Here is a 17,993-nt window from a genome sequence, read left to right on the forward strand (position 1 = left end):
ACCGCCTCTCCACAGAGAAGAAAGAAGAGTGTACACGAAGGCTACATACAAAATAAAAATGCATGTGGGCGCCTGGGAGACAGCTACTCTAATAGGTTAGAACACTTTTGAGACAGAATGCTCTTCAAAGCTTCCTGGGCAAGGGTTAGATGCAAGACAGCATTCAGAATGAATTTCAAAGTTTCAAAAAGTTGCATCAAATTCTTTAGAATGGAAATGTGCCATGTTCCAAAGCCGATTTGATAGAAAGATTCAGAGACCACTTGAGTTATTAGGAGATAATATCTAGGGTAAAAAGAGGACCTTTATAATTTGAGAGTATGTCTGTGGCTTTTGACAAGCCACTTTTTTTTTTTTTTTTTGCATTTACAGAACTTTATCTGGTATTATTCCTTTGAGAAGTTAATTATATATCAAAAGACTCTTGGGTATGTGGAACCTGTTAGACCATTTTGAACACGGGGTACAATTAGGCACCACAAATTGATCCCATTTTTGAAATGGCAAAGACAATGAATTTCCTTATTGACTCAAGTAAAATCACAAATTAGTATCAACCAGCACTGTAACACAGTAATGTGTCAGCCTTCAAATGATGCTGCAGCTAACTATTCACTCTAGGGTGAGTTCTCTGTGGTGCTGGCTTTTCTCCTGCCCTCAGTAACATTCCCAGTGCCTCCGCCCAGCTCAATCACTGGGAAAAGGACTCTAGTCTCATTCCTCGTTGGAGGGATGGCAGTTGAACAGAGAGATCTCTCAACTTCAAGGTCCTTGTGCTTACTGACATGAAGGGCAGGAAGCTGGCAATGATTTTGCAAGTGAAGTGAATAGAGGGACGCAGAAAAGAAGGAAAGGAGCCATTCCTTCCAAGCCAGCTGCCATAACCGTGGACTCAGGTGTATGCCTTATGCCAGTAATGGTATCATCCTGCATCACACTGCTGAGCCTTCGTCACCCATGCATGCGTGAGTGTATGTGCACAATTTTGGGAGTTGCTTGGCAGGATAGCTTTATTTTGTTTTGCTTTTCTCCTGATAAAATTTTTAAAGATACTTGTGAAGGAGGAAAAGACATGTAGAGATCCATCTTTGTGGCCACCTCTTCCATGAAAGTTTCTCTGATCCTCCCAGCTAGAGTCTCTTTCCCTTCTTACTCAAGGTAGCCCTTGTTCTCCACTTCCCTGAGGACACAGGGCTTTGCAGCATAAACATGCATGTGGCTATTTTTTCCACTGACCTGATCTCTGCTCTAGCCATGTCCTGACCACCAAACACAATGGTCTCATCAACCATTGGTCCATCCAGCCCTCTGGATTGGTGACTGGGCAAAATGTTCAGTTTTGATTTTTTTTATATATGATTCTCAATTCTACTGATATAGCTTTTAAAAAGTGTTTCTGAATGCATGCTGGTCTGAATAAGCCCAAGAGGCTTCTGATATCATTCATAACTTATAGGAAAACCAAAGGTCCCCTGCAAGGCTGACTGAGTTCTCTTATATTTGCCTGTGACATTGGAGACATGGGCAAAGGCTGGAACAGGTGAGTATAATAAAGAAAGAGGCCAGTGGGCCAGGCAGAGTAGCCAGGCTCATCAAACTACCACATTCGTTGCTTCTACTAAGTGTCTCCTAGAATTGAATTGCACCTCTCCATCCCTGTTGCCATCAGCTTAGTGTTGGCCACCATGATACTGGTGTTGATGAGGGCGCATGTCTCCTAAGCACCCATGCCTGGACTCCACCCTCCAATCCATTTTCCCAAGTCCTGCCAAGGGGATTCTTCTGCAACCCTAATCGGATTACACGTCACCACTCAGTCTGAAATCCCTGTTACTTCTCATAGGCTGATGTCCAATGTTCCCGAATGCCACAAATCCCCATCACCCTGCCTCTGCTTGCTGCTCTGGCCTCTCACCACTTCCCGCCTCTCACCCCATACTCCCCAGCTAGACTGTGCTGACTGCTAGAAGGGTCACTGTCTTTCTTGCCATCAGGTCTCTGCACATGCCACTCCATCTGCTCCCAACACCCTTCAACCCAACTCAGAGTCAAGCGGCCACTCAGCACTCAGCCAAGACATCAGCTTCTCTGGGAAGTCTGCACTGGCCTGTCCCCAGTTAGTTCAGGTCCTTCCTGTATCCTCTTCAGCATCCCGTGGTAGTTCTATCTCCATGACTAACACACAGTACTGCAAAGTCATTGCTTCCTTGCCCATCTCCTCCACTATGTCCCAAGCATCTTTGGGAAAGAGGCTATCTCTTGTTCAGCATTGAACCTACATTGCCAGGAGAGTGCCTGGCAAAGAGTAGCTTCTTCATGAATATTTGATGAATGAGTAAACAGAGTGAATGAACAAATTAGGATGGGTCCTTACTTAATAAGTACACGTTATAACACCAATCATCACATGCCTGGCCTATTCTAGGCATTTCGTGTACATGAACCCACTTAATCCTCATAACAATCCCACGCAGTAGGCACTATTTTTGTCCTCATTTTTCAGTGGAGGAGACTGACTAGAAGGAGGTTGAGTAACTTGTCCAAGGTCACACAGCTGATAGTAGCAGAGCTGAGGGTGACCCTAGACTTGTGGCCTCAGAGACTGTTCTGCTGCATGGAGAAACATGTACTGGTGAACTTCCCATAGGTGGACCTAAGTTTGCTGCCTGGTGCCTGCCTAAGATGTGTCCTTTGAGGACACAGCAAGGGGATCATGGCAAAGTGACCTGTAGTCATCATCAACCAGCTGCCTGGAATTCCACCTTGAGCAGAGCTGAGTTTCAAATTATTAACTCTCAAAGGAATCTTTCCATGAAATATATATGAATGTACTATTTATACTTATATTTGAACCTGGATGAAATAGGCATCAGTTAAGGGCATCCAACCCACAGAACTCTCAAACCTGCTGCAGTACTGGGAATCAGACAAATGTCTTTACCTGTCCCAGTCACACCCAAACCCTCTTCCTGGAGTGTAGCTAGAAACTTAGAAACTCCAGAGGAGGCTTTTTGGGGGAGAGTGGGGGGAGAAGCAGGCATCTGGGAGAATTAGAAAATTTTAACTGATTCTAATACCCAGGATACATTTCTGAAATCCTTACGTTTCTTCACTGGGGAGAGGTAACAGCACCCCGTGATGCCTGTCAGCTTCTGAATGTCCCAGATAAACCCTCCACAGGATTTTTTCTCCTCTTTCCTCTGTTTATCCTTCCCAATCCCAAGAAATTAAGCTTAGCTCACTGGGAACGTCTTTCTGCTTGGGCACATTTCTGCCAAGCAGGGTCCTTGTCTATTTAAATCTGTCTTGAGCATTCCTTAGCAGAAGGGTTCTTGGGCTTTTGATTTAATTTGGAGTGTCTGTATGTGTGTTCCTTTTAGATGATGCTCTAGATTTGTTTCCTGCAGAGTCTGGCCACCACTCTGCATGGGGTGAATTGCGTGCATTTATCTGTGGGACTTTGGTTTTGTAGTCATTGGGTCCAAAAAGAGACCATTGTGACAATGATAAATGTCCCTTGACTTGCTCCTCAGGTGGTCTCAGTCCTTCCAGGGAGAGACAGGCACACAAAGCGTCGAATTTCAGACTTGAACCCAGAGATCCCTGGGGTGAGGCTGGCAGGCCAGCCTGTCATTTGGGATTTCTGGCCCTGGCCAGCTGGGGCACAAAAGCACTCCATCCTATGAAATCCCCAGCCACAAACCAAAGAAATGCCAGCTACTTGGCGGTGGCGGGGGGGTGGGGGTGGGGGTCACCCGGGTCCTGTCCCAAAGAGAAAGGGGAAGTGAGGCTGAGAAAAGCTTTCAGCAAAAGCCCTGCCTGGCTTAGCCAAACTGCTTTCTGGCCTCAATATCCCAAATTCATTCGTGATTCCCTTTGCTATGAAAATATCCATGGAGAATGTGGAAATGGCACCTGGGAGGTGTTCAGAAATACATGTGGCCTGTCACCTGATTACAAAAGTTGACTGAAGAGCATAATGGTTTGGGCACCTCCTTAATGAAGGGCAACGGTCAGTTCAGGGGTGTGGTGGGGATTAAAAGATTGTGCCCCAAAGCCCATGTTCTCAACCTTTTTATTTGCATTCTTTGCGTCTTATCATTTAGGATTATGTAAAAATGACAGCTGCTTATAATTATTTGGAGGTTTGAGTTGCAATAATTAAAAACATCTGCCTTTATCTTACCGCTACCAGACTTAACCCCTCGAGGTTGGGTCTATTGAACTTCAAAGAGGGAAGCAAAAAATAAAAGAAAACTCCACACATTACTAACAAATTTCTAGTGATTCATTTAAATGTATAACCAGTTATTCCAACAGCCTTCAAACCTTTAATTATCTCTTAAATATATATAATTTGGGACTGCTAATTAGATAGCAATTTAATGCTCTCATGGGGATTCAGATGCACTGTCTTTCTAAAATGTAAACTCACAGAGGAATCATCATTGGCATTCAAATGATTGAATTCTTCAGTTATTCAAATGAGGGTGGGCGTTTACACTGTTGAATCATATGAATATTCTGCTGTCAGCCCCAGCTGTAGGTTTTACAGGGGTCCTCAATACACTGAGGGTAAGGCTAGATTTCTCCCAACTCTCTGGAGAGAAACAAGTCCAGCTCCTCCTCGAGGAAACCTAACCTCAGTCTCACAGCCCAGTCTGGCCTCTTCTTAGATGAAGATGGCTCTGTTTTCCTATTTTAAGGAGGAACAAATTTTCCTGGAATTCATAGTTATGAAAGCTTTAATGCTTGTTTCCCAGAATTCTTCACGCTGGTCTGCCTGCTATTGTCTGGGCAGTTAACATTTTAATTAATAACTCTCCCTACAACAGGCTGCTGCAGATGGAGGAGGTGAGGGTTTCACTTTGCCTTGAGCTTCCACTTCCTGTGTATTCCTACCCCCGTTGAGATGGTCCTTTAAATTATATAAAGATGTGCATCACATGGAGAAAAGCAATTGATCAATTAGATGACATTGGACAATGATGGAAGCCAGCTCTCGCATCTCAGTCTCACAATGTGGCTAGGCTTTGCATTCCTGAGCCCAGGCTAGTAGCTAGCAGCTGAGGCTCATTTCCCCCACAAGGGGAAGGAGGTGCAGACAAATCTATAGGAAATTTTAACAGATCATTATTCAACACATTGCCTGTAATTACATTTTGATGAGGCTTTTATTGCTAATTCATCATCCAAGATGGGGCACTCTAGATATGAAATTAATCTAGTAAAACAAAGGTCAGAGTGTGTCCAGTGAAAAGAAAAGCTTTGTCCTCATCAAATCCTTTTGCCAAACAATAAAGCAGCAGAGAATCCTATCTCTAAACCATATTTCCTTAAAGTGCCTTCTCCATTATTAACAGCATAAAACTAACACTCTGGTGCTTCCCAGTGCAAGCAGGCCAATGTGAGGTGAATACACATGCAGCGCCCTGAAACAGAAATGTGCCTGACACCACTTTAAAGCTAAGGTATGTACGCACACAGAACTGTATTTGAAGCTCTAGTCTAGAGCAATCAATTTTTGCAGAGACATATCAGTCCACTGGTGTCTTGGTTTAAGTCCCCTCTGAAGCAGACCCTAAGACCAGGATTCAAGGGCAAGGTTTTTACTTGGGATGGGTTCCCAGGAAATGCCTATAGGGACATGGCAAAGTGACTCAGAGACAGAGATGACGGGCAGGCAGCCAACACAAGTTGCATCATCGAGTATGTTAGCGCTGTGGGCACCCCAAGCTGAATCCGACTGCAGAGGTCTAGGAGCCAGGGTGGAGTAGGAGTGTGGTACAGGTGTGGAGCCCACCTGGGAGGTGGGAGTGCTCACCAGTCTTTGGTAGAAGGATGTTAATTCCCTGGCACATCTCGTATGCTGCGTGCAGGAGAGGAGTGAATTCCAGAAGTCAGAGAAAGTCTTCACTAGGGTTTTGGCAGCCGCAAGCTAGGCTGGCCCCCATGGAGGTGAGGGCCGAGGGGACGTGGGTAGGACATCCACAGAACTACTCCACTAAGCATGTTCTCCAATAGGAATTTATCAATAAAACCTCAAGGCACTTTCCCTTGTCCTTTGGAAGTCTGTCCTAAATCTACCCAGATTGCAGACACAACATCTTAAATCTCCCCATGCCTCAGGGTGTTTGCATACTCGGTTTCCTCAGCCTGAATTAGTCTCCACTCTCTTGGCATAGCAATTTCTTCTCCCCCTCAGGGCTACAGGGCTCAGCTTAAAATGTCATCCCTAACAAGGGTTCTCCTTGACCATCCAACTAAAGGTAGGGCATGTCCCTACTTTTTTTTTCTCAGGTCCTTGTTTCCTTTGGAGAGGTTATCCAAAATGTGTAATACTTTTTATTTGCTTACTTATGAGCTTAAAAAAGACATATCTTCTCCATGACCAAATGAAGGAAGAACTATGTCTGTCTTATCACTTGACCCCCAGCATCTAAAAGAGTGCCTGGCATAGGAGAGGTGTTCAATAAATACATGCCAGATGAGGGAAGGAACGGTGGGAGGGAAGGTGGGCTACAGCAACACAAGAAGGAGCAAGTTACACATCTAGGTGTCTGAAGAGCCTTTCGTTGCTCCCTAATATGCTGGACTGGGTCACCAATTGTGAACTGAAGCTTACAGGATGCAAACTAACTCCCTACAGACTTCTCTAGCCACCCCTTCCACAGCTAGACACCAAGTCCTTTTTATAAATGCTCCTTCTTGTCAGTATTCCCACCCTGGTACTTAATAATACACTGTGTCATTGTGTAATCAATTTCCTATACATGGGTCTTCTCTCCCGTTTATTTATTATTCCACTTCATCTGCTAGGTATCTCTCCAGGCCCTGGATATGCAAGGGTGAATAAAATGCTATCTGATTAGTGACTTCAGGTTGCTTGCAGTGCAGTGAGGGGACAGATGTGTCAAGGGATTTCTATAATGTAGTGTGGAGCTTAAACTCAAAGACCTGTGCAAGAAGCCTGGGGGGATGAAGGGGTAGGGTGGTGTGGAGAGGAAAGTTTTGGGGGGTGGGAGTGGGAGACAGGGAGGCAGTAGAGGGGTCAGAGCCACACCAGCAATGGTTCCCAGACTTGGGGATTTCACAACTGTATCAACCAGGCTGCTCTGGTTGTAAGCAACAGATACCAATTCTTTATCACTTGAGCAAAAGAGGAATTTACTAGAAGTGTATATGGAAGCTCTCTGTTCCTACCACAATGAGAGATTAATGAATTAATTAATATGAATGAATAAACAAATAAAGGACCTGATAGAGGGCCTCTTGCTCTTGTCTTTTCCTTCCTTATTTCCTTCCTTCCTCTCTCTTTCCTTTTCTTTTAATTCTTCCTCTTCCCTTTCTTCTTTTTTCTTTCTTTATTGGCATACTAAGGACTTAAGAAAAACAAACCTTCCATGTATTCTTACCTTTGTATCAGTCAGGGGCCCAGCAGGAAGCACATGGCATAGTCAAGCTGGCTAATTAAGGATGGTTTAATAAAGAGGCTATTGGAACAGTGGGGTAGGGTGTAGGAAACTATAAGAAATGGTGCAGTACCCTGAAGCAGAAGCAGTGAGGACCTTCTCTTCCACTCTGCATGAAGGGACAGAGGAAGGAGCAGTCACAGGAGCCCACAGAGAAAAGGAGGCTAATGTGGCTTTAGACTGGGTGCAGCCAGTCCCAGAGGACACAGGGTTGAATATACAATCCCACCCCACCCTCCTCTCTCCATTTCTTCTGAGTGTGTGTCCCCCACTAGCTAAACTCCATCCATAGCTGAGAGCAACGGAGCCACCCTGAGTGCCATGCAGGTGGTGTGCGGGGGCAGAGAGCAGAGGCAAAAAGGAAAACTGTCCACAGGAGCCAAGGGAAGCCCTCTAGCCCAACTCTCATTGTATAAAAGAACCTTATAACACTACTTCAAATTAAGGAAGTTTGTTCAATTGAATAGGTTTAACTTTATGAAAAATGACACTGTTCATAGTTGTCTTTTTTTTTCTCTGAAGATTGAGCCAAATTTGCTTTCTGATTGACAGAGTCCTTGGCCTAGGCATCAGCTAATCTCTCTGAAATAAGCACTAATGCACAGGATGCTGTGAGGACTTAAAAGAGGCAAAACACACAAAGGTGGTAGGCACAGAGCCTGGTTCTTGACACTCTTAAGTAACAACTGCATTGTCACTGTTAGTCCCCTCTCTGTTAAACCCCATCTATGCCCTATGTGTCCATGTACACACCCAGCCACAGAACTTGGGGACCAAGAGGCTGTTGAGTTCTTGAGGTTTGCAGAACAGAAAGCCAGGCAGCCCTCTAATCTGCTTAATTCTGAAGCTCACGAGGTGTAAGCATTCCCTGCTCAGGGCTGCAATGCTTCCAATCAAGTGTCCAGACCCAGGCAGTTCCAACCGTTGCCCTCAACAATTTCATCAAGTGGAAAGCACGCAAGGCTGTTTTCTCTTTTGCCAAATGATGTATTTCAAAAAGAACAGGCTCGCTACGTGGGGGTCACGCAGTCTTGTTTATTTTTTCTCTGAGCACACACTCCTCTGAGCAGACACACTTACTAAGCATCTGTTCATTCTTTCTTTTAAAGTAAATGGGATGGATTCAGACCTGGCGTTAAGAGGAGTCTCCTGGGCTGTGTTTTGAGAATGTGCTCAGGGACCAGGCACATTGCGGTGCCCGCGCGCCACCTACTGGCCGGTCTCGTTCAGTTCACAGCAGTCTGAACAGAGAGTGGGCTGAGATGGGATTCCAGCCTTTGGGAGCCACAGAAAGGACTATAAATGAGGCTAGGTCCCTACCCCCTACACCACGACAGGCTGGGGCCAGCATGATGCATGGTTCTGAGACCAGAGAGAAAAGTCGTGCCTGGTCCAGCCTGAGGACAGAGATCCCGGGAAGTGTGTGGGACCCCCCCACTGAGTAGGAAGAAACGTCCTCCAAAGTGGACTGTGGATGCAGTTGGTGTGCATATCACCTCCTCTGGGAAGCCCTCCAGCATCTCAGGGCACCCTTTCTCAAGAAAATCAGATGCTTCCCCTGCAAGCACAGAGCTCTTCTTGGCCTCTCTCGCTATCAAGAACTCTTGCTTTGCTCAATGAGTTCCTTGTGGGCAGAGACATTCTTCTACCTGCTTCTATGTCTCCATCAGCTAGCACAGTGCCTGACTTGAGGAACATCTGATGAATGTTTGCAGGCCAGCAGGAGGGCAGGGGCAGGGGCAGAAAGAAAGGAGGGTTTGACCAATCACATGAGCTTCAAGTTTTGTGTCCAATGTAGCAAGGACTCAGTAAATGTTTGATGAGTAAACATGTGACACCTGCACTTCTCATTTATTGTAGGAAATTGGTACCCAGATATTTAGTCACCAGCACCCTTCAAACATCATCAAAATCACTCAATAAATATTTACCAACCACACTCTCGATACAGCAGCAAAGTCACAGGAAATCGCAAGGGATGGGGCAGGAGAGGCTGAACATACAGACCTTTCCCAAGAGTGATAAGTGATCCTGAGGAAACTAAAATAGGGGATGTGATGGGGAGTGATGGAGGAGATGTGTGGCTCCTTTGGTCAGAGAGCAAGGATGCCTCTCTGTGGGGGCGACATCTGAGATGAGACATGGAAGCTGAGAACAAGGCAGTCACAGGTGTATCCGGGACAAGATTCCAGGTAAAGGGAAGAGCAGGCACAAGGATTTGGAACAGAAAGGAGCTTGGTGTTTCTGAGGAATGGACAAAAGGGCTGGAGTGTACCTGGAGCACGGTGGGTAGCCACAGAACTCTGGCAGGTCACAGAGGTGAAGCCAGATCTGGCAGGGTGCCGGGATCATGGCCTGGAGTTTGGGTTTTACTGTAAATGCCAAGGGAAGCCAGACCATCTGAGTGATGCCTGTGAAAGCCCCTGCTGACTGCTGAGTAAATAATGCTGGGGTGGGGGTGGGGGATGGGGTGAGGGGGTACAAAAATAGGTGTCCAGAGCAGATCTCAAAGGGAACTGAAGTCAACCAGGAAAGAGAGGACAGAGGCCCTGTCAAGAGTGACAGAGGGGAGTGGACTTGGGGTGCATTTTGGAACCAATAGGACATGAGGGTGGATGGCATGGGGAGGGATCCAGAAAAAGTCAGTGCTGGAGGCCACACCCACACCTGTTGAACTAAAAAGAGCCCTTAGCATTTGCAATGAGTGGGTGTGGATGGGAAGAAGAAATGAAGGAAGATTAGTTGAGGCATTCCTGGTCCAAAACTTATACAAAAAAGAAAACGATTAGATGTGTGGGATAGAAGCTAGTCCTTGCATGATTGAGGATCTGCATCACGATATAAAAATCACATTTAAACTTCACATTGAACTTTTTGGGAATGATACAGAACCTCCTCACATGGCCCATTGCCTGAACTACGTCAGTGGACTTCAACAAGGATTCTGATAGCGGTCCTTCCTTTCAAGCTTCCATTTAAACTAGTGTTTGATATGCGCTGTCTGCTTAGCATTTAACATATTTACATGTGTCCACAGGAATGTCCATTTCATTCCTTATGAGAGGACTTTGGCATAAGAATATTTACATTTATTAGCATGTTCACATGTCAATCTGTGTTATCAATGACCTTCTGCCAGGGCCCATCTATAACCCATGTGCAATAGCAAAAGGGCACAGAAAAATGAACTGCCTGGGTGTCCACGAGAACAAAGAAACAGAATCAACATTTGGAGTGGGGCGGGGACAGTCAAGGAGTAACACAGGGACTTGCTGGTGACATCAGGCAGAACTCAGGCTGTGGGAAAAGCAACAACATTAACTTCCAGAGGGAGTGGGGCAATTCAGTGATGGGAAGATGACACTGTTATCTGCAGAACTTGGGATCGTTAAAGAGTTAAGCTGAGTTTGACAAAACAACAGAAACGGTTTGGTGTCTGAGTATTCTGATGTAGATAACCTGACAGCTCAGTCTTCCCACCCCCTGGCCTGGGCAGCACAGTTTGGTTTAGGGCATCTACATGGGTTAGGTGGGAAACCGTGGGGCTGAAACAGGCAAAGCCAATCTGTCCTGACTATCCACTCGATGACCTTGAATTCCAGACAACTCCCGACAGCCTGGGAGGGAGATGCCGAGGCCACAATGGAGGAGACTACGTAGCCCCCGACTGTTTGCACAGACTCCCAGGATGAAAGACTGGTGGTAGTGGTGGAGCTTGTTCTAATCCACTTTCAGGAAAGAGAAGGTGCTACCATCTGTTTACACTCTAGACTGGGTTTAAAACATCTGGTTCAAAACGTCTGGCTACACTCTAGACTTGTTTTGTTCCATAGGGCAGCCTCAAGCCACATGTGGCTCTTGAGCTCCTCAAATGTCGGAATTGAGATGTGCTGTGGGTGTAAAATATACACCAGCTTTCAAAGATTAGTATAAAAAAATGGCCAATATTTCATTAATAATTTTTATATTGATTGTATGTTGAAATAATGTGATTTGGGATATACTGGGTCAAATAAAATATAGTCTTAAACTTAATTTCACCTATTTGCTTTTTAGATGTAGCTACTAGAAATGTTAACTTACACAGGCAGCTCATGTTTGTGGCTTGCGTTACATTCTTCCTGGACAGCGCTAGTCTAGACAGATTCTCACTGTAATCGCCTGATGATGACCCTGTTATTCATCCATGTGGCTGCAAAGACCAGCCTTCTCGGTCACTCCCATCCTCCAGCCACTCTGCCTCCCATTTCCTGAAGAACCAACCAACGTAGCACAGTGAATTTAGCACATCCAAACTGATCTGGGGGCTCCGGGTTCTGGCTCTTTCTAGTCATTTTACCACCATATCACTTGGTGTCTCAACTTTCCTGTTTGTAACATGGGGATATGCACTGCCTCATGGAGAACCCCAGCTCCTCAGCCTGGCACCCCCAGTTGTCTACAATCTGACTCCAGGCTGCCTTCTAGACCCACCTTCCACCCAGGCCTGCCGTCATGCACACCCTTCCCTTGAGGCTCTGGGCCTTTCTACTACTCCAGCATCCTAGGCTTGCTATTAAATTAGTTAATGATTAAAAACCTTAACAACTTAAAACACTTTGAACAGTGTCTGCCACACAAAAAGGAATCAACGAATGTGAAAAAAATGACTAAGACCAACAACAACAATAACAAATTCAAAATACATCTTCCCTAGTTGTGTCTATGGTTACTTTTACACCCTACATATAAAATCGCATCCATTCTATTTGATTTTGAGTTCTCTGAAATGGGGCACTTCTCTGCAACCACTCTGAGCAGCTTGCTCAGCCCTAGAACATGGTGGCCATCTAACAAACGTTGAGGGAAGGAATGAAGATTTCTCTCCATCGTTCCCAACTTCCATCTCATCCACCACTACACCCAGTGGCCCATGTGACTGGCTAATTTTCATCCAGAATAGAAACCCTTCAGCATCCTTCCTCATCTTCTGGGCTTGAAGATACAGTGCAAACAGCTTTTGGCAAATGTCAACGTGGGTTTCATGGAAGTGAGTCCTAGATTTTGCCTGCCCCAGGCTCCTCTGTGGAGGCTTGCCTGTGCTGTGGCTGCTGGAAGGGAGCCTTCTTTGTGTTCTCTTGGTGGTTTGACTAGGCCCACATTCCAGGCCTTCTTGGGAAAGGCAATCAACTCAGATGTCCCTTTCTTCTAAAACCGAGGGGCACATGGATTAGCAAAATTCAAAGAAAATAAGATCATGGCAAAGGTGGTCCCTTCCTAGTCTTATCGCCCTCAATGCTCTGTAGGGCAAAAGAAAAAGAGATATTAGGGGCTCCACATTTTAAGAAAAATTCATAAAGCTCTCAGAGACATGGGAAGAATAAAGTGCAAGAAGAATCCATTTAAACAGTAACTCCATTTAAAAGTAACTATGCTTTGAAATAGTTTTAACCTGAATGTTAAAGAGGGGCAGAGAACAAGAAAAACTTCCAGATGTTTAATAACTACTCAAAAAGCGTTCCTCAAGGTCTGACTTGAATCCTTCTTGCTGTGCTACTGTCCTATTCCCCACCCGTGATATGGCCCCCAGCCCATGTTAAGATAGCTCCATCAGCCCCCAGTCTAACACACGGGACCCAGCACACCAGGAACCGGATAAATGTTTGTTGAATCAACATCGGTTAGTCTACCAGAAGTCACAAGCAGGTGGCAAGGACAGAGTGGCTGAGAAACACTTGGACAAAGACTACAGAGAGCCCACTTATCAACAGAAAAGTCTTACTTGGGCAGCTTTGCCAATTAAACCAAAGCCAGTCTGCTGAGTAAGGCTCCTACATCTGTGCTGTTTTTGGAGACACTTCACGATTCACACCCAAATCATACAAGATGAAAGAAAATACTGGATAAAATCAAGCCAAATATTAAGTTTGGGGGGGAAATTTTATTAGAAAAATAAGAAAAATATTGGTATTGTGCTTCAGGAAACCCACTTCTTTCCTCTGCCTGCAGGGGCAGAAACAATCTCAGTGGCAGATGGAGAGGGAACAGGAGTTATTTTAAGTGAGTCTGCTCCATCCTCTGCGCTGGCCACAACCTGCCACTCACACCCACTGTGCTAAGCTAGCAGTCTTGGCCAGAACCGAGGGGAACATCCATTTGTAACAAGGATTCGATTATATGGCTGGGCTTGGAGAAGGCCAATCAGGTTGGAGTGAGGATACCCGGCCCGAGCTGGCCAAGGAAGCTGCTGGCAGCTGGCTCTCCCCAGCCGTGCGTGAGGGTCTGACCTGGTGCATTTACATCTGGTGCAGACACCAGGTTTCTGGGGGAAGCACACCAATTATATTATCCTAAAGGACCCAAAGTAAGAGAAAACCGAACAGTGGCTTTGGAGGATCCCTTCATCCATTCCCCTCCTGAGTTCCTCCTCTGTGCTGAGAGGCTGGTGGTGAGGGAGAAGGAGGCATGAAGCTTTCTGCTTTTGTTGCTCATGTGAAAAAGACAGAGAGGAACAAACCACTTGTATGTGCCAGAGCTGGGGTCATTCCCCCCATGTGGATTGATTCTTAACTGTCATTCTTCAGTTACTGCAGCTGCTAGTATATCCTTATTGCTACTCTGAAAACAAACAGACAATAGCAACAACAACAAAACACTTCGGTTTCCTCACGTAGTAGGGCTCACACAGAACATCCCAGTGTAGCTACTGTCTGCTTGTCTTCTAGCTCAGAGTTGGCCCAGAAAATTGAGGGTGTGTGTGTGTGTGTGTGTGTGTGTGTGTGTGTGTGTGAGAGAGAGAGAGAGAGAGAGAGAGAGAGACAGACAGACAGACAGACAGAGACAGACAGATACAGAGAGACAGAGGGAGGGGGAGGGACAGCAGGCATAAACAGGCTAGCTGAGGTTGCGCAGACTAAGTTGATACCAGGTTCAAAGTAGAACTGCATGCAGACTGCATGATTCCAAGGACTCTGTATCTATTCACTTGTTTTTGTGTGTATACAATCCCTCACCAATGTTTATCATAATAATCTGAACCAACTGAATAATAAAAAGTGTTCTTTAAATCCACCCCCACCCCCAAGCATCCACCACCACCATGTCCTCCCAACCCTTATAGCAGCCAGGCATAGTTCAATAAAATCAATAAAACACAAACAGGGTGCCTGTATAACCGCCACTGTCCGCAAAATGTCCTGGGGCCTGCTTTGTCACGCAAGGCTCTTTACTTGCATTATCCCATTTACACTGACAACCAGTAATATTATATACTTTGGTTATGGCAAGATTACAAGAGAAAAAGATGCTCAGAGAGGCTGTGTGACTTGTCCAAAGTCACACAGCTGGGATATGGCAGGACCAGGAATCAAGGACAACTTGTGTACTGCTGAAGTGGAATTCCTTCCACTTTACCGCTGTCTTTTTCCCAGTAGGAAAATGCAAAACTCAAGGCAGGGTCAACACTCACTAGTGCTCACATTCATATGGGTTAGTTCATGTAATCCTCAATGGTGGGCATCATGCCAAACCTCTTCTAAATATGTCAGGGCCTCAGGGTCACAGACTGATAAATGGGATAGATGGCTCACTGACCTGGCCACTTCTTATGTTCTTATCATGGATCAATTGCAAAATATTTCATCTGGTTTGGGCTTGGGTTCTCACAAGTGAGATGTGCAGCATTTGCTTGGGTCACCCCATTTATGGGAATTTGACCCTAGCTACCATTTCCAGTGAAATCATTCAGTGCAATGTTTCAACAGTGAGAAGAACAAAAATGACTTGTATTTGTGAGTATTTGCACTGTCAGGAGACGATCAGTGTTGACTGGTTGGCCTGTTTTTATGAGAGCCTTTTGGCTGCCCTCTCAGTGGCCACAGCTCTGGAAAGTGCATGAGATGGATTATTTGCAAACAGACCATTTGCTGCATGACCAGGAGATATAAAAGACCAGAAAGACTTCGTGAGTTGACTGTGCAGATGGGAGCTACTCATTTCCATTGCTATGGAGAAAGGAAAGGTACCTTGGTGACTTCTGACTTCTGGTTCCATTTTGTTCCTTCTTTAAAAGCTGATACAGAGAAAGTTAATTCATTCACTAGTGGAAGATCCAGGTTTGATTGTTTCATTTACTCTGATACACTCCAACTTGGAATAAATAAGCACTAGGGGCCCATACTCAGCCACACCAAGTACATAACTCCTACCACCCACCAACAGGCAGCCCCCACTGGAAGGCTTAGAAACGGGTAATGTGCTAAGCTTTTTAAACTTAAATATGTTTTTAGACTTAAATATCCTTAAAAAGTTAGGAGCTTTTTCAATCGGACTTTTCAATGATTCTGAGTTATGTTTGGAATTAGCTAACCAGTTAACTCAACCCTTTTTTGATAAAAAGATTGTTGAAGTCAAGTATTACCTTAAATCCCATCCTGAAGCATGCATATGGGATCCACATGATGTGGCCACGACTCCATTAATACCAGGGCAATTAGAGCAAAGTTGGATGATGATGGAGCTAAAACACGGACTTTTTCTAAACAATGATTCAAGCGAGAAGCAAACTGGTCCCCACGATGTTTCACCAATAAACATTTGCATAGCAGGCATTGCTGCTATTTTCTAATTTTGATGAAAGGGAAAAAGACATGTGGGGTGGATGTGCGTGCGTGCGTGCATGTGTGTGTGTGTGTACAGCTATAGGAAATGAACTACACTTTCTTTGTTTTGTTTTGTTTTTGCGGTACCCGGGTCTCTCACTGTTGTGGCCTCTCCCACTGCGGAGCACAGGCTCCGGACGCGCAGGCTCAGCAGCCATGGCTCACAGGCCCAGCTGCTCTGCGGCATGCAGGATCTTCCCGGACCGGGGCACGAACCCATGTCCCCTGCATCGGCAGGCGGACTCCCAACCACTGCGCCACCAGGGAAGCCCTGAACTACACTTTCTTAACATTCAAAAGCAGAGTTTACTATATTACTCTTTATACTTTTATATCTTCTTTAAAATTAGCTAACCACAGACCGAAAGGGATGTCCTTTTTTCAACACATTACAACTAGTCCAGGGATGGCAAACATGTGGTGCACTCACTGCCTGTGCACCTCCAGAGTCCGCAGTGGACCAGGGCCTCCTATCTGACAAGCCTGGCTGCCCTTCAGAATGCTCCTCAACACAGTGCTCCAGACAGCCTCTCCCCAGGGATCAGAATGGACCGTGATATTCTGGGCTGTCCTGGGTTTGACCTAACCTCACTCACTTCTGAGAGAGTGAAAACGATGCTGAAAGAAAATGGTTTACTTTGGTCAGCTCACCAAACAATGCTACTGGATACAGCTTAGGCAGGACAAGGAGAAAATCTCAACTGTTTCAATTAAACACAAAAGGTACTGTTGAATACCTTCAAGGCAGCAGGCACTGGGCTTGGGTAATGTATTTTGGGGGCAAATCCCATCAGAATGAATTTCCAGGGATCTTGGATCTAATCTGTTGTATCAAATGTAACTTTCAATAAGTTGGTCTCAGACTGAAGTGTTAGAGACCATTTGTTACATAAAGGTATCTATTATGATGGGTTTCAAGCTGTCCAGAGTTTAAAATTTTTCCATATATTGGCAGATGTGAAATAAATATATAAGTACATATAGATATATATGGATTTATATATAAAACCATGATAGTAAATATATTTACCCTACATTATTTACATATTTTATGTCAAAATGCTAGTTATAAACTATTAAAACAACCTTTTAGAGACAGTATTATGAATTGAGCGTTTCAAGTGAAAACTGTAAAGTGTAATTACCGTAGAACTGAAGAAAATCTTTTAAAATCATAAAGGGAGAAACACAGAAATAAGTATGTCTCTTACCAGTGGTCTGAGTTCTGGATGTGTCAGGATATATCCATTATTTGTGATTGCAAAGGCATAGCCGTGAATCCCTAACTGTAAGAAGAAGCGAGAAAGAAGCCTTTATTAGCTTGCTCCCTGGTGAATTCACAAAGCAGAAAGCAGCCCGACATTTAGTAATTTGCAGCTTAAACTTGGCATTCATAACCCTTATCAGCACAATATTTCATTAAAATGAATGCAAGGCACTGATCCTTGACATTTGGTGGAAATGAAGACCTGTCACAGGATAAGCTCAGCAAATAGCACAATTTAAAATGTCACAGACCCACGTTGGCATCCAAAGCCCTTACTTTGATTTATTTAAAACAAAAACAATTATATTTTTTAAAAGGCAAGTGGCTAATGTTTCTGGAGACCTTATGTCCAAGTGAACAGAATTTTGTCAACCTGGGTGTCTTCTCTCTACCTGAGATAAGGCAAGAGGGGCCTCCCTCTGAGGCACATCTAGGCTCCCTACAATTCCACACCCCTAGGGGCCATCGCAAGCATGCACTCTCCTAGGCAGTCATTTTCCATAACTCTTCAAGGATAAAAGTGTCCCCACCAGCCTATATAGGAGCCTGCCAACCCTTTTTATATCCTTTCGTCTTTAAATTGTGAGGCTGCCAAGCTTTTCCATGCATGCTTCC

General features: G+C 45.0%; 1 protein-coding gene across 1 annotated transcript in view; it reads right to left on the reverse strand.

Annotated features, from left to right (window-relative positions):
* Positions 1-17,993, reverse strand: part of CACNA2D3 (calcium voltage-gated channel auxiliary subunit alpha2delta 3) — a gene marked incomplete at both ends in the record, with an annotated part of 803,480 nt that overhangs the window by 183,854 nt on the left and 601,633 nt on the right. Inside the window, one exon of the mRNA XM_079712407.1 lies at positions 17,323-17,397. Coding sequence (XP_079568533.1) covers positions 17,323-17,397 — 75 coding nt within the window. The remainder of the gene's footprint in view (positions 1-17,322; positions 17,398-17,993) is intronic.

This window comes from Hyperoodon ampullatus (genome assembly GCF_949752795.1).
Source record: "Hyperoodon ampullatus genome assembly, chromosome: 10".
In the NCBI taxonomy this organism is placed as follows: domain Eukaryota; kingdom Metazoa; phylum Chordata; class Mammalia; order Artiodactyla; family Ziphiidae; genus Hyperoodon; species Hyperoodon ampullatus.